This window comes from Triturus cristatus, chromosome 8, assembly GCF_964204655.1.
Source record: "Triturus cristatus chromosome 8, aTriCri1.1, whole genome shotgun sequence".
Classification (NCBI taxonomy): domain Eukaryota; kingdom Metazoa; phylum Chordata; class Amphibia; order Caudata; family Salamandridae; genus Triturus; species Triturus cristatus.
In genome coordinates this window covers 1,256,791,511-1,256,813,702 of record NC_140591.1, presented here as the reverse complement: position 1 = coordinate 1,256,813,702, position 22,192 = coordinate 1,256,791,511, and the positions used below count along the sequence as shown (strand labels likewise).

Here is a 22,192-nt window from a genome sequence, read left to right as displayed (position 1 = left end):
TAGGACCGGATTCTTGCCTACCTGGTTCTCTCCAAGAATCCTCTCAGTTCGCCAGGATCTTTTTATCTGCTAAATAGTGTAGAGGGGAGAAAACCCAATTCTTAGTTTATAATTACCAGAATCAAATCTCATTTAAGAAGGACCACTGACTCCGAATCTAAAATGTGTAGGATTTTATTACAACCAAAAATAGCTGCACATACAGACACCTTAGCACAAGGTGAAGAAGATAAATGGGCACTAAAACAAACGCAAGTCTACATAAAAGTCTCATACGACTCAAAACAAAAAGAATAACCAACTCTAAAAGCATGAGAAATGCAATGGTCAAGCCAATGTCTACATTAGGAATCATTAGCCTAAAAATGAAAACAGTTAGTCTATCCCTACTCTAGCTCTAAGGTGACATCCCTACTTAACATTTCCCTCCCAGGCAAGAGAATTAAAAGGTGTCAGAAATGAAGACTTTCTTAGAAGTACATTCACTTAGTCAGAGCTCGTTCTAAGATGCTACTTCTAGCTTCCCATCTAAACCTCAACTGCTCAACCCTCGGGGCATTGTCCCTAATACAAAAACCCAAAAACGTAGAACACGCCCTTCGATACACCTCTTCAGCCAGGTCTTCTCCCAGTACTTTTCTAGTGAAACTTGTACTTCATCTAACGACGGTTTGCTTGACCTTGGGTCCCAGGCACCTTCCTCGCTGAAAGTATCATCCGTAAATTCCAATGCACTCCCCTGTTGGCTACTCGTACCATCCTAATTCCTAAAACAAAGACCTTGTCTCTCTAATGAGCTAAATGTCCTTGCACCTGCAACAGAAACATGGGAACGAAAAACTTTTCATTTCTCTAAGATTTACCACCATCCTGAAACCCAAAGCCTTTACCAAGGGAAATCATTTTCGGCCTACAACGTTCAGCTAACATAAGAAATTGAACAGGCCTTTCTCTTCAAACGTATATGCAATCAGGCCTTTACACTGTTAAACACATTACTAAATCACACATTAAGCATTAGTTAATTATTCTTTTTCCACATAAATAAGCAAACTACACGTGTAACTTTACCATAACACACGTTAACTAACACATTGCATTACATAAAATCAACATTATGCATTTGCAAAAGTACAATAGCAATGACCTATGACATTTTCTTTATGAAAATCATGATTACATTTCTAATCACACCTAGGTTAAACGATTCTGATAATACAATTTCTATGTCACACCTAAACTACTTCAAATAATATGTGGGTGCGGACTAACAATGAATATGATGCACCCCTACAAATTTTCAGAATAACGTGGCGCTCTATCAGTAAGATGATGTATTATTACATATATTTTGTTCTATGTACTGTAATGCAATTAATTATTTTGTACTATGACTACATCTTGTTTGACGCAATGCCTATGCATCTTTGTACTGTACTTTGGTCATTTAAATGCCAATAAAATTATTGAACACTAAAAAAGCTGTGAATAAATAAAAAGAATGCCAGCCTACAGAAATACATCTCATTACAAATGTGGCACCATTTGGGCACTGCAACCATAGGTGAGTTCCACGGGTCACCTGTTGAGGCGCCGGTCCACGAACATCAGTCAACATCTTTTGAATCAATATAAACATAATGCAAAACAAAGCTTGCATAAAGACTCCGGGCTCTCTTCTAGGAGCCTCCTAGTGGTTCCCAGTCCCTCCCGTGGTCGGATACCAGCGTTGCCGACGGACGGGAGATGGTGCCAGGCCAGACTCCCCGCTCGTGGTCAGGTCTACCCGCACAGTTAATATTCCAACCATGGAGGCAGAGCTTCACTTATCTCCGTGATAACAGAGCCTGCGTGCGTCCCCGTGGGCGGGGCAAAGCGCTGGGCCTAAGCCTCGCCGCGCACTGTCTGTACAGTTTGAGGGGGCGGGGCTTCGTACTCAGGCCCTCCCAATGGGCGGACACCGGCATCGGAGCCGTTTCCACATACAGGGAGGTTGGGCAGGGATTTAAGAGATCCTCCAAGCGTGCATCCCTCTTCTCGTTCAGGTACGCGGCGGACAGCAAGCGGGGACCCCGACAGCCCAAGAAGAAGCCAGCTAGCAGCACACTCAGCAAGCCGCCATGAGCAGGCACGACGTGGTGGTCATTGGAGGAGGCATCTCAGGTCGGTCTGCTTTTTTATGCCATTGACACCTCTCAAAATGCAGATAATACATTGCAGTGCCTGCAGAACAGGGGCAGGTGGGAGGGAGTTACGTCTGTGACAGTGTATTTACACAGCACACAGGCGCAGAAGGCACCATCAGGCCGGCCACCGGTTGCTGCTGAAGTAATTGCAATGATGAGGAGCTGCTGTAATCTTTACAGCTGCTGTGTGTTAATACCTATTCAGGCTGCGCCAATCCCTCCTTAATCCCGCCGTGATCACACAGGCACACTGGTTTAGCAGGCGCAGAAAGGGAGAGTGACAGCCCAGGGGAAGCCCTGGCACCGTCTGTAAAATAGACACTCTCCGCTGAGCCCTCTCTCTGCCTGCACTTGCTTCCTTGCTGTGGTGCATCCACGGCAGTGCCTCTGTGGCGCGTGTTGCTGACACGGGGTCTGGTCCTAGGCATTTATTTATGCAATATAGCGCGAACTTTACCCAGAGCGCTTTGCCATCACCCAGGCAGGCGAGGGTTGAATGACAGCTGCTGTATCCAAACACGAGCACTTCACTTTAAAAGGACGGAAGATGGGTTGGGTTTATAGCGACTGACAGATTTGTGACGGGAAGCCTTAATCTTGGCAGAAGAAAGGATCTATGGATAATTTGTAGGTTTATGTTTGGTGATGCCGACCCACACAATTACCTTTGCCAAGCGTGTGGATGAAAATACCAGTTTATGTGAACTGATGTTGACATTTAAATATATATTTCCCACCTGATATGTACATTCTTGTGTCTCTATCTATGGAGCAGAGGTAATGTGGTGTGTGAAGAAGAGGGTGTGATATTCACCCTAAAGTATCAGAAGTAGAGCACCTCACCCACCCGCGTCTCAGATCCCTTCTCCGCACCCCCAGAGCCTCAGAGCCCACCCCGAAAAACCACCGGACTGCTTTGCACTTTAGGAGCAGGTCATGTATTCTCCACAGTAACAAGAGGACGAGGTGCTCCTTTCCCTTAATATTTCTACACGAAGGGACAATGCAAAAGCCGTTCGACCAATAGCAACGTCTCTTTTCGGTCAATCTTGTCTATGCCAGAATTCAGCGGTTCAGCGATACAGTCGAGCCCCCTGCAGCTGTTAACAGCGCGTTTTACTACTCTCACTTCCAAGGAGGGTGTCTTCCGTCCACAAGTCTGAAGAGCGGCCATACGTCACTCAAACGAGACACCTTTCGCTTATTGTAGATTCGATGAAACAATGTTCTGATTTGTATGGAAGGAAAGGTGTTTTATTGCTTAGTGTAGGAGATGCACACCGTGGGCTTAGCTAGCTAGCATCAGTGCGGGTATGCACCTTGTGCCCATCAACTTCCCGTAGCCGGGATATCATGGTGTATATTCCAGGTATGGCTACTTAACAGTTCATGATGCAGCTGTCATAAATATAACCTGTACTTATGGGCACATTTCTACTGGCGTCTCTTTGCGCTTTAACGGTTATAGATTCTGTTAGACAACAGATATTCAGCGCATGTTATCAAGTCGGGAGAATGAAAGGCAGAGTCGGCCTTCTTCGAATTTGAAGCTTTGGCATGGAGGTTGCACGTCAACCTACATGTCTTAGAAATGTCATCTATTTGAAGCCGCCACTGTAATAATATCCCGAACTGTGAGGGGGGTTGTACTCTTTCTGGATTGTTTATATGCTTTAGAATGTATGAATATTGCTAGTCTGCTGACCTGATACTCAAGTTATCAGCCTCGGTAAACTGACGGACAGAATCGACCCTCTTGCATTTGGTACTCCTGTTAAACTTGATAAGCGCCAAGAGGACAATTAAATGGCGGGTCCAGCACTATGTGAAAACACACAAGTCTCTCATACTCCAGTGTATTCTTGCTTAACGCAGGGCCTACGTGCTGCTTCGACTGTACACCAGTATCGGAACTCTCCTCCTGCCCAGTGAGGCATCAATGCCCAGCATTACAACCCAGCAGCCCTTGCAGTGAACTGACCACCGCATCTCACCTGGGGCATCTTTCTGAGACTGCAGGCCAAAGGCCAAATGACTCATCTTCCTCAGAGTGTTGCCATAGCCACACAGCACAACCCAGAGTGGAGTGTCCTAATGCTGTTAGGACACAGCTGATTGCAATTGATTTCTTCAAATTGTTCGATTCAAACTGTTTTAAATGAATTGTTTTTATTTTTACCATAGCATGTGTAGGCCCCGGCTGTAGCAGTGTTCTTAAAGAAGGCAATGACAGCAGGCAGCTGCTTGTAATCGAATTACTGTCTTAAGAGCAGAGAAAGAGAGATTTCTACGAAACTAATCTGACCCAGCGATTTCTTTAACTCTTTCATGTGCGCAATATAAACCCAACCTTTTATTTTTTTCTATCTGGCTTTCTTTTATCCCCTTCTGTGTCCCACATGCTGCTCGATCTTAGCAGAAGGGGATTCACACAAGTATTGACATGACTCAGCTTGGACTTTTAGAAAAGGGACTAACACTGTCTGGATACTTTCAGAATGTCCCATGTGACTGTTCTCAGGTGTATCCCAGATGCTGCTGTCATCACTAATGTTCACTATCTGTTGGTTAACTCATAGTGAATGATCACATAGCTTGTCTGTTAGTATTGGTAGTTTTTTACTGTTGTGTTTGGTGTGATTTGCTCCTGAATTTCCAGACCTGATTCATTTCCTTTGAGTAGTTGTGGCTTAATCCAGATTCAGGCCTGACTACCTTATGGCCCCTTATCCACAGATACAGCCTGGCTTGTGCATGTCCATTTTGTATGTTCAGAGTAGTACTTCAGCCTTCCGATTATTTTATGGCTACAAGGGTATCAATTTATTAAAAGCTACTGCAGCACTCGTCAGAATCTACAGACACATGCTCAGAGGACATCAGAAATGACATTACCGGTGACATCACTACTGAGAGCACATATCATGTCACTGTTGACCTCACCAGCACAGCCACAATCAATTGTACTTTTATGTTTCTAAGTGTAGAAGTACAGGCGTGTTTACACATGACATGGTCAGAGCAGACTAGGCATAACCAGAGGCCTTTTCCAGTGGGTGCTGACGGTAGGTGAACTGGGCAAAAAACACGAGTGAAGGCCACGTCCTGCACTTGGTGCCAGCTGGGTGTGTCTGAAGACCATGATCAATGACATCTGGGTGAGAGACTGGACTCAGGGCACGGCCAAGAGCCACACACGCTCAGCCTGCGGCTTTGCTCAATAGTCTTTGGGCAGATGGAAGGAGTGCAAGGCATGGCTGAAGGGGACGTCCTTCTAACCGGCACTTTGCAGAAGATCATGCCTAGCAGAGAATAGGTTCATTGAGATGGGTGCAGTGCGTGGTAAATGAGACACCTGTACCCACCACCTGGCACAGCTGAACGTTATTACCAGTGGGCATTAGATGCAGGGGTAGTGGAGGAAGGTCAGGTCATGCTTCCAGCTGCGACTGGGCATGGCCACAGGCCTTGTACTGCTGGATCTGTCTGCACAGGACTGGGTTCTTGGGCATGTGCCAGAGTCATTTTCAGTACAACACAAGCAAAAGAGAGATAGTGGGTTTTGCCCCCCCCCCCTGTTTTGGGGTGGTGAGGTTTGGCCTAGTCCTGCTCCCTCTCCTCCGACTCCTACTATGGTAGTAAAGAACCCGGGAGTGAAGTTCAATAGTAATCTGTCCTTCAAACCACAAGTGGAGAGCACAGTTTGGATATGCTTTGGCCTTCTCAGGTTTTTAAGGAAGTTCCTGTTTCTTCTTCCCGCTTTTTGTAGGAAGGTGGTAGTCCATGCACTCGTAGCATCTCGGCTGGACTACGCCAATGCACTTTACTAGGGCCTCCCTTTGTACCAGCTTAAGAGATTCCAGTTGGGGCAGAACGCGGCTGCTAGGCTCCTACTCAACATTCCTTGGAATGTTTCTGTTAAACACCATCTTAAGGGGCTACACTAGCCTCCCATGTGGGCTAAAGTGAAGTTTAAGGGATTGGTGCTTGCCCATGGGGCATTCTATGGTTTAGCCCCTAAATATCAATCCAAGCGTCTCACCCACTACCATCCTGCCAGAATCCTTTGTTAGGTGGACGCGTGGTTGGCTGTTGTGCTGAAGACGAGGTGGAAGAGATGGGGAGGCACTTCCTTCCCTGTGATAGCTGCTGCAAATTCGAATGCCCTTCCCATACATCTTCTTGCGACCAGGGATGTGGACTCTGATAAACGCAGAACTTGTCTTTTAATGATGCTTTTTAGGTTGTGTCACTCTCGTGGCAAGACCTGGTTTCCTGGATCTTTAGCCCCGGGACACTCTTTTGAGTAGTTGTGCACTTTATAAATACCATTTGATTTGATGTGCAAGGTCACAGACAAAACATGCACTTTCCTAAGTATGTCACAACAGTACCCCCAAAAGTCATTGAACGCTGTTTGGTTGGGGAAAGTTATAGTTCTCCAATAAAATCAGTAACAAGCCAATATTATTACAAGAGCTGGTAAAGCTAATAGGTCTGGGTCAAAAATGCTAATGCAGTCAGGATGCAGCCGGAAGTAGAGGGCAAAGACGGCTACAGTAATATAGTAGTCCCCGATGCTGTTGAATCCAAGCACTGGAGTAGAGTTTGAAAGAGGAATCTAAACTGCCAATACCATTAGGCGAGAGATGAATACTCCACTGGGCTGCACCAATACATGATTTCAAAGTTTCAAGCAAATCAATGAAAGAGGCAACAGTTGACAAGGGTCAGCCGAGAGCACACTCTATGTGTATTGTAAGCAGTAGGTATATTTGTATCTGTGAAGTCAAAAGCCAGACCTAAAATAGGCCAGTATGCACTAAACTAGTCGCCTTGTACCACTTTCTCAATATAAGTCCAAAAACCCACCTTTCTTGGTGCCTTAGACAGGTCCTCGCATGATTCTGTAGTTCAAAATTTCACTTAATGTGATGCCTGTAACCCTTCCTTCTGAGAACCGACCACAGTGACTTCCGGCTGAAAATGCTGCTTGGTACTCTGTTTCACAGCTTCTTGGCAAAGTTCAGAGCTCCTTCGACAGGCACACACATCCAGTGAGGAGAATATAAAAAAAAGCCCATAACCTGGTGTTGACTAAATATTCAACAGCCTCAAAATGCTCCTGTGAAGGTATCCAGAATCTCCTACATCTCGAGAGACCTGGTGCAAGAGTCTTGCAAATCACAAGGCTTGGGAGATGCCATCTTATGTGCAACAGTGGCATGGAACGCGCAAATGCTATATTGTACACCTTGATGCGCATGGGCGCTAGAGGGGTGACCTGAGCAGGAAATAGAAACAGGGGACAGATGTTGTCATGTGACATGCTGAAAAAGGAACCCTATAAGCACCACGTCTTGGTTTGTTTCTCAAAAAGTGCGGGTGCCCTCATGTGCACACAAAGCTATTTACACATTATACAATGCACATGTCAGTTCAAAACGTGTGTTTGTATTGTTTTTAAGCTTTCAGAGCATTAGTGTGTGCATGCCTTTCCACCTTTTCTCATGACAGTTTTTCAGATGCTCCTAACTTTGATTATAGTTTGCTATTTTAAATGCATGTCGTACATTGGCAAGTAACACCCCTAGCCATTTTATCTGTAGTGTAAAACGTGTGCACCCTGCGCATCAGATGCTGCAGTAATTTTTGCATCAGTACTGTGCTCATTTTGTTCTTTTCATACTTGTCTACATTTCCTAAGGTCTACTTACTGAATTAAACAATTCCAAAGTCAACCCTAGGGCGCTACACCCCAAGAGCTTACGATTTTAATTAGTACATGTTCATGTAAATATTTCGTTTGTCAAAACCATAGCTACCTATCCATAACCACCATAGGTCCGCAGGTATGCCGCATAATTATAAACAAAGGGTTTATGTGCCTTTTCTCTTTCTAACAAATGGAGAGTTAACCATCTTTGTCTTCTGTCCACTTAATTCTCAGCAAAGTGCATGCCTTCCCTTCCAGATCCATTAATTTGACATTCCCCTATTGTGTGTGTGCTCGTTCCTTGCACATGGCCAGAGAGGCAGCACTCATATCCTGCTGTGAGGAGAGAAACAGATGCTTATCTTTGGCACATGCGGTTACAGGCTCCTTTGAGCAATCCCCATGCATACAAATGAGTATCTTATAGAACCCTGGGGGTATTTTCCTGTACTGAAAATGTTCACAGATATAATGATAAAACTACAGGGGATGTGATCAGATCAGTCACTAGTGTAGTGCAGCCAGCTGTACTTCAGCTATTTCCTTGGAGAGTGTATCAGATGTTTTTTCTCTATTGAATTATACGTGTACAACGTGTAGAATCCAAGAATTGCTTCCACAGTGAGAATATCATTATTTCTAAAACTATAGGAAGGTGTCCTCATACCATGTCTGGCTTTCCAATGGCCGATTCAGTGCCAAATAAAAGCAGTGTAGTAGAGATGAGGGGTAGTGTAAGTTTAAAAAATGACAGAACAATAAGTAGTTCTGCTTACCACAAGCATGTCCACCTCATCAATCATGATGCCAATGTACAATATGTGATCTTTGAAACTACAGCACTGACATTTCATGGAGGGTCATGTCTAGGGAAAAACATAGAAGAGATGGTAGCATGTTACCACTGCAAGCAGCAAGAATTGGCTCTATGTCAGGCTGGTTCTGTTAAGAGTGACAGACATCACTCCACCAAGAGTTAAACGTCTTTGTACCAGAACTGAAGTCCGAGAATACTAGGTTAAGGGGTGTATATTAAAACGATGTGTTGGGCTCCGAGGCATATTTTTCTTAAAAGTTTGCATTTCATCTTTAACTTATGTTTCAAGTATCAGTAGCATAGCGGGTGGGAAAACTCTCAAGGCTTATTCCCCAAATAGCCCTTATTAGGAGTTGTGGCATTGCACCCAGAGTGATCACAGCGGGTGAAATTCTGCATCTAACACTTACAAGTGCCCACGGGCCTAGAAGAATTGGGTCCTGAAACCCCAGATCTGATCCTTCCAGGCCCTCGGACACTAGGCTATCTATTCTGCTGCAAGGGACAGGGGCTCGGGGCAGCAGTACAGCTCCACCACCAACTGGCCGCTAGAGCAATATGGGGAGAGCAGACAATGCTCCCCCTGGACTGGCAAACGTCTGCCTAGCAGCCCTGCCTCCAAACTCATGGTCCAATCCCCCACTGGTGCTCCTTGTGACAGCAGGTGGAAACTTTTAGTGGTTTTCGCCCTGAAATCTTCTTGGAGTAACTAGTAATTGCCAGAATTTGGTGCAGGCGTTCCGGCCCCCTGGTATTCTTCTTACACTAAATTCTGTGGGGCTGACTCACAAAGGTAATCGGAGACAAAAGTCTAACTTTACGACTTTTGGCATTCACAGAAGTCATTTGCGACTTTTGGTATTCACAGAGGTCATTTATGAGTCGTATCTTTACTTCCACAGTCAGGCTGGAATCTCCGCGACCGGGCCATACCCTCCGCTCTTGGGCCATTCTCTCCAGCTCGGGCCATACTTTCCGGTGGCTCGAGCTACACTGAGCTCGGGCTGGATGAAGTGTAATCAATGGGCCAGAATGCAATTTTCATAAAAAGGAACATTATGAACGTGTAATAAATGGTAGAGGAGGTCATGAAAATCAGTTTGTGCAGGGAAAAGGGTGTGGCCGGACACTACATTATATCCCAGAAAAAGTTTGCTCCTTTGTATCATGGTACATGCAGTGCACAATATGCGTTCCCCTCAGTGTTAACTCTAGTGTCAACACTACAGCCAACACTAAGGGGAGCTCAAATTGTGCCATGACGCAAGGAGCAAACCTTTCTGGGTTATGATATAGTGTCTGGCTATACCCTTTTCTCTGTCCTAACTGATGTTCTTGACCTTCTTTAACATTTATCACACGTTCCTAATGTTCTTTTTTGTAAAAATTGCATTCCAGCCCATTGATTACACTTCATCCGGCCCAAGCCGGAGAGTACGGCTTGAACTGGAGAGTACGGCCCAAGCCAGAGAGTACGGTCTGGGTGCGGAGAGTACGGCCCGGGTGAAGAGATTCCTGCCTGACTGCTGACGTAAAGATAGGACTCATAAATGAATTATGTGAATACTAAAAGTTGTAAATGACTTCTGTGAATACCACAAGTCATAAAGTTAGACTTTTGTTCTCAGATTACCTTTGTGAATTGGCCACTGTGTATTTTGTCCAATTTCTTCTCACACTCTCTGTTTAATTCCAAAGTTGAATTTGGACACAGGTTTATTTTAAAACTAGTTTGCTAGGCAAGCCTGGCTTTAAACGCACACCAGACACCACAGCAGTGCACACTTAAGTGCATTACGTCCACTGGGGTCTCTAAACCTACATGCCCTACCATATGCAAGGGTTTTACAGGTAGGTGGCATTGGCCATCTATAATTTCACTGATCAACATATACATTTAAAGGACAGAGCACTGGCCTCGGACCTGGTTAGAAGAGCCCGGGGCACTTTCATAGTCAGTAACCACCAGTAAAAATGGGGGTGATCAGGGTAAAACGTATGACTTTCCTACAGACACTCACACAAGACTAAGTGGAAGATAAATAAAAAGAATGAAAGTGGAAAACACAAAACATGCGGCCTCCTTAACATGGCGGATACATGCTTGCAATAACAAAATTAAACATAGCAGCTCGTGGTCATCTTGCAATTGTGTTGTACATTGCATAATATTTTTTTAAGGTCCAGCACAACCCATGTTTAGAAATAACACATTGTCCACTTTGGAATGGTCAAACAAAGATTCATTATGGACAGTATCCCTCCATGATGGTGTCCTGGTTTAGAGGGGGGGTTGGGAGGGGTGGTGGTGTGTGGGAGTTAGGGTTGGGGGGTTTGTTGGTGCGGGTTGGGGGGTTGGAGGTGGGCACACAGGTTTTAAAAGCACCTGCTGCAGATTTCCTTGTGTGTCCAAGTAGATTTCAGGTAACAATTACAATGTCAAGATTACTCTGGTGAATAATGTTCCTGCTGGAGAGAAATTGAGTTTTGTCTTGTGGTAGTTTCTGCTCATTAAAAAGTAGTGTAGAGGGTTAATATTCCTGCTGCAATGAACATGTACCACACAAATCACCAAACTGTATTTTATGTGGATCACTCAGTAGGTTACTGCTTTTGTCACAGCTATCCTTTTGTTACTTGCAGTTCATGCATTACAACCCTAATATAGCACAGTGAGCTATGAACTATCATCAAAGAGATGTATGCAAACTGCATGGTATAGGTTAGAACGTTATGTTTTTTCCCCAGGCTTTCATTCTCGTTATGTTGCTTAAAATGGTTCATTTGGATAGAAATACATTCTTATTAGTGAAGCCATCCATTGTGGTATGTTTTGAATCCTGAGTTTGTGCTTCTCTGGACCAAACACTCCTAAAATATACTGTCTACTAGTATTGCTGACATGTGATTCCTACACCTTGTAAGCCTCATTGTCATATGCAACATTTTCTATAGACTGGTTTACACATGCATGAATCATTGGCTCCGCATAATGTGAATGTGAAGTAAAGTGCTCTGACACCCTACACCGGTATGAGCAGTGCTCTAAAACAAATGAAAGGCATGTGAGAGAGGGATTATAGAGATATGAGGGTCACTGGTGATGTGTGGTATTGAGGTAATGTGTGGAGAAGGAGGTTTTTGGGTGGGGGAGGCGTGCCAAAGGACGACTGGCCACAAACATGTGTTTCATGTTAAATAAATCATGGCTACTGCCTTTGTCGTAGCTTTTCATAATGAAAAGCTCAGACTTCTGCCACCTTAAATGACATTTCACAATGAACCTTCATCATTGGTTTGTCGCCATAACGAACTCAGACCTACTCAATTGAGTATAATCTTTCCCACAAGGCAACCATCAGGCATACAGTCATACAATTATAAGTCTATAAAAATGTATATTTGGTATAGCAAAATAATAACTATTTTAAAAGTGCCTAATCATAATTATCAGGTTTCAAATCTTCTATTCGCATGTTTTGCCATGGGGTATCCAGCACCAATCCCTTTCTCACTTCGATAGTCTGTGAGACTTTAGGTTACAAACTACTTCTCTGCAGGTGTTAATACAGGGCAATAAGAATCCAGCCTTTAATGATGATTGACCATAAGATATGTTTTTCAAAACAAGTATGTCAGACCTACTGCCTTTAACGTCACTTTTAGCAATAGACACATCAGGCCTATAGCCTTGATAGTTGTCTTGTCAACATAACCAACACAGTCTTGCTGTTTTGAACATAAGCTTTCACACAAGGCAAAAAGTGCAATACAATCACTCGTTTTCAGTGGAAGCACGCACATTCAACCCAGTTAAATGTTGCGTTCAAGGAAACCAACATGTGGGTGGAGCATAAGCCTCTCGCTTAGTAGTACTCCTTAAAGCTCATTTTCTGTTGATCATTTAAGCTCTTGTGACAAGTACACCATAAACCCTGACCCAGAAAGAAGAAACAAAGACAGGAGAGAAACACAGGTAACTAAGCAGGCAGGGGCAGAGGGGCAGGAGTACAAACATAGAGGGGAAAGGAGACAGGCCCACCTGTAGGTAAGTAAAAACACAATAAAAATATAAGGGGAGCCTCACCTTAATAGAGGAGGAAACAAAATGAAAAAAAAGAAAAAGAAGGGATAAATGAAGGATACCCGAAAAAAAAAACTGCAGGGAAATATTTTCTCTTAAAAGGGCATTTACAAGGTTGATTTAATCAGCCTGGTGAAAGGTACTCTTGTTTAAAAATTCACCATAAAAGGTTAATCTAAAAATATTTTTTAGAAACAGTTTTTCCAAGTTTTTTTTTATTGTAATCAGTTACAGTCAGAAATGATTAATTACTTCTACGTCACTGATACCAAGAGCACATTTAACACGTGCTGTCCATACCGGGCTAATTTCTCTTATCTGAGTGAACTTCAGTGTAATCACTGTTTATCTTGAATTACACAAGTTTGAGGCTGGACTATAGGAGAAGTTTTGAGAGTCCAAGAAAAGTGTCTCCCAGTGCTTTTAGAGGTGATATTACACAAATTCTTAACGTAATGAAACATTATGACGTGCTACTAGTACGTAAGACAGGAGACGATTAAAAATATGTACTATGAGAAACAAAATTATCTGTAGTGCAAACCTTATCGGGGATATGAGGATAACATGCCAATCCCATTGGAGACTGCCATAGACAAATACGCATGCAGGAAATACAGTAAACCAATTTGAACGAACACAGTGAAAGCCAGAAGGCTTTTGTAGAAAATTGATAAAGTGTGAATTTGTGAAAGTGGTGGCTTGGTACTCTTGCTCCTCCCTCCAGTTAAAAGGACTTACTAATTCAACTAATCAACTTTTGTTTGCGTATGTGAGTTACTTTAGCAAATACCCAGATGTGAGTTCACAGTCTGACTGTTCCTAAGGATTTGAGATGTCTCCCAATGATGAGGCACACATACATGTTGTGGTCCATGCATTTCAACGTTGAGTGTGCGTGTTCTATATACTGAGGCAGGATTGATATAAAACTGATGAACATGCGATTGGTCCCCTTATATAATGGCACATGCATGTTAAGTGATGCAATGGGTTGCTACCTAGCACTTTTCCCAGTAATGAGGAGAATTGGTTAAATATATTAGTGCAACATTGAAACTAAACAGATTAGCTGAAGGCCAAGAATGAACTACAGACCCACTCTCTCCTCATGGCATTAGCATATACATTAGTAAAGAGCCCCTTTTTTGATCATGCTGTTTGCTGTCATCAAAGGCCTTCTGTCAGCTCTAACATTACTGCCTTGCAAAGACATATTGAGGATATGCTGCAAGTTTCATCAGGAATACATTCCTCCCATTGCAACTATTGACCGTGTGTTTTGTCACTCACATTTGTTTGCTTTCTATTTGCTGGTTTTATTTATTTTTGCCTGTGCAGCATGTCACTGTCCCACCCGTGGAGCACATCCTGTTTACCACATCTCTGGTTGGCTCCTTCTATTCTTTCACGAGTGCTCGCTTTTCAGGAACTCTTTTTTGTACAACACTACATGTGTACACCCAGGTGTGCTTCTCTGCCCACCCTCAGTGTTCCACGTTGTTGTGTCACCCGTGTTCTGTTCTTCCCCCACTCAGTGCCCCATGTTGTTCTCTCTTGCCCATGCCCTTCTCCCCCGATTACGATGGCGGTTGGACGAGCCTCCGACCGTCACCACAGCGGGATTGGGTCTGACTGACAAGTAGTTGGCAGTCCCACCCACCAAATTATGATGCGACCGCCACGTAGGAGGTTGGAATCATGGCTTTTTCCATTGTAGCTTGTGCTGCGGGTCAAAAGTGCTGCAGCACAAGCTGCAATGGAAAAAGCGATGTTTTTAAACATCCATGTACCATGTGCCAGGCACCATAGGGAGCCTGGCACAAAGGGTAGGGTATGGATGTTTGGCCGGACACCACAGGTGCCCTCCGGGCCTCATAGCCGAGGCCAAAGTCCCTTTCCGACAGCCCTTTTATGACGGTCCGACCATCATGGAAAGGTTGTCGGAAAGGGACATCATAATCCCTACGGTGGTGCCTGTGCAGACACCGCCCCAATTGTAGGGAATATGATCTGACTGATTGTCCAATGGGCCAGTCGGTCCCTTCGACTGATGCGTTCTGACTGACTGCATCATAATGCGTTGGTCGGACCGCTCTGCTGGCTGTCGGTTAGACCGCCACCGATGACCTGTTGGTGGCGGTCTGACCGCCATCCATATGAGGCGCTTTATCATATACCTAAAGTTGGCTTTTCATCATCCTCTTGCTCAACATTGCGTTGCTGTTTTGAATATTTTAATTCCATTGCCCCTAACTGCTGTATTGTCCCTGTTTTTAGGTCTCGCCTGACCCAGCGCATGCGCTGGTCTGGCGAGACTTATTGAGAGGGCTCCAAAAAGTGCTACCAGGCCAGCCTAGAGCTACAGTGCATGTGCGCGGGCGCGCGCGCCGCGTTTTACCACGATTACTTTCACTTTCGCAGCCGCACGGCCGCTTTGATGTTTGATCGTGATCGCGATCTCGATCACTTTCACTTTCCGCTTTACATAGCCAATAGGTCTCGCTTTTGGGACCTTATAAGTATTTACTTATGCAACTGTTTTATGGCTAAACACTTATATAGGTCCCAAAGGCGAGACCTATTGGCTATGCCAATGCTTGTTGTATTTGTTCCACCGCTGAAGGATTAGGTTTCACCCACATTTTTTTATTGGTTCTGCTACTTTCTCTTTTTCTCTTTCGCTCTCTCTCTCTCGTTTGTGCATGCTTGTGCTCCTCTTTCATCCTTCCCTTTTCTCTTTCCCTGTCTTCTAGCCATCCTTTGTTCCTGTCCCTTTAACCCCTCTGCCTCAGTATGAACCTCTCTCCCTCCCTCTCACCCTCCCTTTTCTTTTCACCTGCTGCTTTCTGCTCACCATTTTTGGAATTGCCAATGCTTATAAAATTAAACTGTAATTGGAAAATCGAGTAGCAGCATTCTGCCATCTTGGAATTGTATTTTCTGTATTTCCAAGATGCATTGGATTTTCCATACTGACTGAAACGTAGACGCAGAGTGAAAGTATAGAAAATAACATTCTGCCTTCTTGTTATGTTACTTTTACACTTGCAGGATGCCCACTACACTGCGTCTACATGCAGTGTGAGTGCCTTCGTCAACGTAAAAAAATAATATTGCTAGACTGATGGCCACTGCTACCTGCCACAATTTTATAATTTTTGACAAGGCTGCAAACAACAAGCATTGGTAAAGCGAGACTGATTGGCTTTGCCACTGCCTGCTTGTTAACACACTGTTGTCACCTCTTCTAGTTATGTGAGAACCAAGAAAATAAATAAATTACTTCCAGAAATGGCTTTGACATCTGGCAGTGAAAGATCATCTCATAAAGCAGTAGTCACTGAGAGTGAGACTAATCCTCCCAGCTCACACTGCATGTGTTTGGCAGGGTAGGTGCCTGTGTTCTCCATCATTTACTGTGTATCTCCCTGTGTTCTCTCAGATCATATTGGAAGCCTAATTTTGATATCAGTCAGGCCATGGCGTTAGAGCATATTAACAAGCCTCTTGGTCTTAGACCAATGAGCTTTGTTTTGCCAAAAATATTTAGATATTTGGGTTTTTGTCAAGTCTTCTGGTCTTCAAAAGCCACCTGCACTTGTTCTAACGTATATTGTAGTTTGTTTGGCTGGTTAGGTGCTATGTAAATATATGCACTGGAAAATATTTATTAGATGTGAACCTGAAAATAAATATGGTCACCAGAATGAATCACATCACTATCGATGGGGGTTAAAATATCAAAGCGATTGCATATAATATCGCAATGTGAAGTATAATATGCCTCAAGTGAGATTTCTAAGTGCATGAAATGAATTGTAATAATGGAAAAACAATGCAAATATCCATTGCAAGATCAGTACAAATGAAACAAATATTTGCGGACTCCACACCTGGTTGTGAAAGCTAACCTAATGTTATCTTGCTAATCCTGAATTCTGCCGAGGTAAGCACTTCTGATTCCACTCTGCAGTCAGCACTGACAAGATACAGATAAGGTCCAAAGTTCTTAGTTCTTTCCCGGGTATGGTGACTTTTTTAAGGCAACCATAGTGCGCTGGCTGTTTAACACAAGTTAATCTTAAAAGAACATATTTGTCCACTGCATTTTGTTTTAATTTTTGTGAGGTAATCCATGGCACGGTTCATGTAAATGCCACACAAAAATTCTGCAAATTGATTTTCTCTCTGTTTCTAAAACATATGTTACATTAATGAATATATAGGTGGCTTACAAGTTGTATACATGCATATTGTAGTCTCGGAAAAAGCAAAATTTATGGGGAAGGTAAAGTTAATAGAATATTTATACGGGGTACAACACAACAGCTACAAAGAAGGAAAATTCACCATTCAATGTGCTGGCGTAACCTTCATGCTCACCTCCACCAACACGTGTGAAAGTTGGAAATAAGATGTGAATGAAAGAATCAAAGCGCATATTATGGATTGTATACAACTTCATATTAATGCCAGAGAAGGTAGCCGAAGGAGAGGCTGAATTTCAGTATTAATTGTGCCATTGTTGAGTTGTTTAGGAGCATATTGTTATTTCCTGAAACAGTTCGAGATTGAGTACATGATTAGAATGTTTGTTGTTATATGTGTGAGGTGTTAATCTGTGTTACCCTATTCTCCTCATATGTTCATGTACGCATGTGCCTTCTTTGTCGTATTGGGATGTTACATGTTTGTGTCACTGAAAATGTGATTCCACATGTGTACTTACTGATTTTAGTAGTGATCCTGTATATTGTGTAACATATTATTGTATGTGTAAAATCTTGTTGGGCATTCTTAAGAATGTATGACGAAGGTGGTAATTAATGTTACTGTGGTAACTTAAATGGTCATATTAGGATTTGTGTTGTAACATGGTTCTTCCTTCACTTCCCCCTAATAATTGTGCCTTTATAAAATGTGCTTGTTTTTTGTATACCTTCTTGTTGTAAAGTCGAAGAGTGTAGTATAACTTTTTAAAATTATGTATGTAGCCATTATGAGCATTTCATAAATTTCATAAATTTGTGTTTCTGTGTATCAATTATGGTTTTGTACTGATGAGGAGCTATCAGCCTTTTTATTGCCATAGGTGTTGCAAGCATGTTCTGTCCAGTTGATCAGTGTACATGGTAGATGTTTTATAGGATGATATAGACTGTTGTTGTTTAGTGAGGTGTGTCTGCAGTAGTGCCTTGTACTCACTGTTCGTGAACATCAAGTTCCATGTAGTGCAGGGCATGGGTTTCACCCACACCGACCTCCATACTTCTTTCCTTTAGTTAGGCATATTAGTAAGAGTAGCCTGTTTTACAGATCAACTATAAGAAATAATCCAGACATTCAGAACACACAAGTTGTTATCAAGCACCTTTTGTAAGTTACTCAGTTTCAGGGTCCTACAGAAGTGTTATATGGCAATGTTTGCAAATGCACTGCGTTTTCAGTAGTAATAGTTTAATTTACAACATGACACCATAAGTCTTCACACAATACTATAAAATAAAGCCAAATAAATCAATCTTCACTTCACAGGTATTCCACATTCTACTCTAATGCTACTCTAATAAAGGTAGTCCCACCAAATCCTGTTAAAATGTATTCATCATTAAAAGATTTTAAAAGGCTTCTCTACAGGGTAGATAACTGAATGACAACAGCACTGATCATAAGTGTCTCCTCCTAGGATGGTCATAAGCCTTACAAAAGAAAAGGAATCCATACATGTCTGAGATAAAACACCATCTCAAGGGTAGGATGAGCATCTTTTCTTCGACCACCTAGATTCAGGAAAACTAGGTAATATTGAAATCAGACCAAATGTAAGGTAAACCAGTAAATTCTTTCCTGATGGAAAATGCACCCATTTAAAATACGGCTCTGAGATGGCACAGATCTTGAAGAAAATAGTACACGATTTTACAGTTTTATTTCATTCGTTTTCAGTCTCTCAATTGAGGTTAGCCACCAAAACCAAATCATACAGCAGTGTTTTTTCTTGGGAAAGTATAGGATACTGTAGGAATAACCATGAACCTCGTTGCATCCTTATCTCCGCAGTGTTTCTATCACAAAATGTAGCCATGGGATTATTAGAGCACTTTCCAGGAATGATTGTCCGCCAGGATCATTCTACAATGTTCTGCATGTTTGATAGACAGTAGAGAGCACCATAAAGTTAAAGGGGCAAAGTTTAGAAACTTTTATATTTGTATACAACAAATCAGTTGTTTCACTTTGCATTTCATATTTTTATTTCTGCAGTTATAAAACACTTGTGTCTAGGGCATAGCATGCAGGTATTTAGACAAATCGATATATTCTGAAAACACTTATTTGTCACCTCATGAATGTGTTGTGGTATTGTACTATTTTCATTTGCACTCTTAAGTCTTAACAAATTGACTTTTTTAAGCACAATTTTTAGCTGATTGTTGTAATTTCTTTCAATATTTTTGTTACATAAAATTTATTTGGTAATTATATACTTCGTTTATGCTTATAAGTGCATCTTATTTGTGTTGATACTTTTCAATGCTAATAAGTATTTTTGGGAGCTTTCTCGGGCTAAAGTGGACCATAGTGTGTAAAGTTGAATTGTAAATTGATGTTTTTCCGCTGGGCTGGGGCATGAACATCTTTTTTTGATTATTTTGTGGTGTATTGTAGAATTTGTTGCAAGACTCCTTTTTAGTTTTAGTTAGTTAGACAGCCTCGCTTCATGATGCAGTTCTAATTTGAATAACATCTCGTATTTCATCTCGGTCTTGTACCTGTCTTGTGTTGCACTATGGTACCAGCTATGGTTAATGTAGTGATGTAATATGTGACGTCATCAGCAGTGCATTGCGGGGGCGCGAGTTATAGTTAGCTGAACTAACTATAACAGGGGAATTTCTAGGGTTTTGTACAAGGGAAATGTCCAGCTAACTATAACGCCCCTGAAACCTATGGTTTTTTCAGTGAATTTCTAAGAATTTTTAAATGCCAATTCCTAACTATAACGCCCCTGAAACCTATGGTTTTTTCAGTGAATTTCAAAGGTTTTTTAAATACCAATTCCTAACTATAACGCCCCTGAAACCTATGGTTTTTTCAGTGAATTTCAAAGGTTTTTTAAATGCTAATTCCTATCTATAACTTATCTCTAAAGATATCATGAAAAGCATTCTTTTTTTAAAGTAGGGTGCACTTTAGTTTTGTGGAAAAGCATCTTTGTGATTGGTTAAGAAAAAGCAGTTTCAACGTGGAGTACATATCATAGGATAAAATTTGCTCAGATCAACCACACCTGCTACTTGCATTTGGAAGGCACTGTTGGAACTTAAAACAATCATCAACTATTAACCTGCACGTGTCGTTAAATATTCAAGAAAATGTTACAAAAAAATATTGTTAAGTTTTAAAAAATTGATGAACTTTTAACCTGCACGTGTTGTAGAATGTTCTAGAAAGTGTGTTGATAGAGTACGTTGCACTTCTGACTTCTATGTGTTGTTGAATATTAAAAAAACGGTTCATATGGAAAATTAAAAAGAAACCAATAGAGAAGTTTTCAAACCTAAAAGAATCAAGGAACTATTCTAATTTATTGTTTACATGTATTTATGTGTGCAGCAACAAAATTATAGGCACAACAGCACTAGGAAGAGGAAGAAGCAGGGAGTGGGGGGAGGGGGGTGATGGGCAGAATGGCACACATGCACAATTAAGTACAACACACATATAGACTAACAATGTCCAAAATTAAACACACCAACAAGGAGCACAAGTCACACAACCCGCCAACATCACACCACTGAACGAGCATAGAAGTGAAAACCATGCTGCATTCATACAGGATGTGTACAAAGGCCAGTCGTTGGTGTTGTGGGATGTCTGCGACCGTGGTCATCAGGGATGAGATGCCCAGCATGTGGCACATGGTTGAGTTCACTGTGTGTTATGTTGCCAAACGGCTGCTCCTCTCTCCCACGAGCCCCCACACTTTTGTACGGTGAGCTGTTGTATCTCGTGCACTCGTACAGCACGCCATTGTAATGCCTATTTGCGGATGTCCTGCTACATTCCAACTACAACATCACAGTGCCGTTTGGAGGTGGTGCATGCCACTTTACAACATCGACTGCTGCATCTCTTGCAACAGGCCATACCAGAACACATAGACACACTTACTGCACTTCCTGTACACGGACATGTCCGAGACACCCCGTTCCCCTTGCCGGATAGGCACACCCCTGCACTGACCTGTGAACCCCAAACCAGCACACTCCAGTTGTGCATGCAGGGGGATACGTACGTAGCAACACATCCAGGCTCACTGCCAACGCTGAGGTGACAGCCCACTGTGATGTTGCAGGGCTCGTGCCTATCATGCTAAGACAATGACCACAGGGACACACTTACTAAGATATGGGTTTGGGGGGCATTGGTGGTCCTGGAGTTGTTGCGATGAGTCTTCTGGCCCTCATGGGTATCCCTGTATCCTGCTCATTGACTCTATGGCACCTGTGGGTGTTCTGGTGTGGCTCTTGGCTGTGTTCCCTTTCATGGTGCAGGTAGTTGTCCTGCTTAACACCAGCAGAAAACAGGTGTAAAATCCCTGGTGCTAACGTGTCTTATCGCCGGAATTTGTTTCGCATTGCAATTGCTGTGAAAGTTGTGATGTGATGTGATTTTTTTCGTGTGCAGAACAATATACGAACTGAGCAGTGTATCTCGTCAAGATCCAGCACCTGACGCACTATTCCCAATCAATATAAATACAATGAGATTTCTTAATAGATTTCGTGTGTACACTGTAAGTGCAGCCAATACCTCAGTGCAATACAATACAGGATTTTAGTATTTAGAATAAATCGCAAACGTGCACCTCATGTCTTTTTGCATGGGAACGGCTACTCTCTATTTCATTATCAGCACTTTAACGGAAGTAAAGTTCAGAAAAATCTAACACACTACTCAGAAGTTGGTGCAAACTGCAGATATCACTAGTATTCCAGCGATAAGTGCCCCAAAATTTAACACCATGGTGGACTCCATCAAATAACAGTAATAAGAACAAGAAAGAGTCACACAGCACTTAAGAGAACAACCAAAAACATTATTATTATTTTTTTCAAACTTTATTTTTGATAATAATAAATATATAAACGTTAAACTATTTTCAAACTTTGTATTTTTATTAACATAAATATAAACAATAAACTAATAAACAAAATGTAACAACCATAATACAAAACAACAAAGCGGAACACTCCTGTGGGAACCACGGATGTCGATGACAGACCTGCAAAATCAAAAAGATTGTTAAAAAAAACCAACATGGTATTCTTAACAAAATACCACAAGAAACAAATCACAGATATATAAAATGTATACAGCTA

General features: G+C 42.3%; 1 protein-coding gene across 1 annotated transcript in view; it reads left to right on the top strand.

The window, feature by feature from the left end:
* The first annotated feature begins 1,944 nt into the window (after positions 1-1,944).
* LOC146805680 (amine oxidase [flavin-containing]-like) overlaps positions 1,945-22,192 on the top strand; it is a 291,428-nt gene continuing 271,180 nt past the window's right edge. The window contains exon 1 of the mRNA XM_085622954.1: positions 1,945-2,163. Within this exon, the coding sequence (XP_085479080.1) occupies positions 2,121-2,163 (43 nt within the window). The 5' untranslated portion in view covers positions 1,945-2,120. The remainder of the gene's footprint in view (positions 2,164-22,192) is intronic.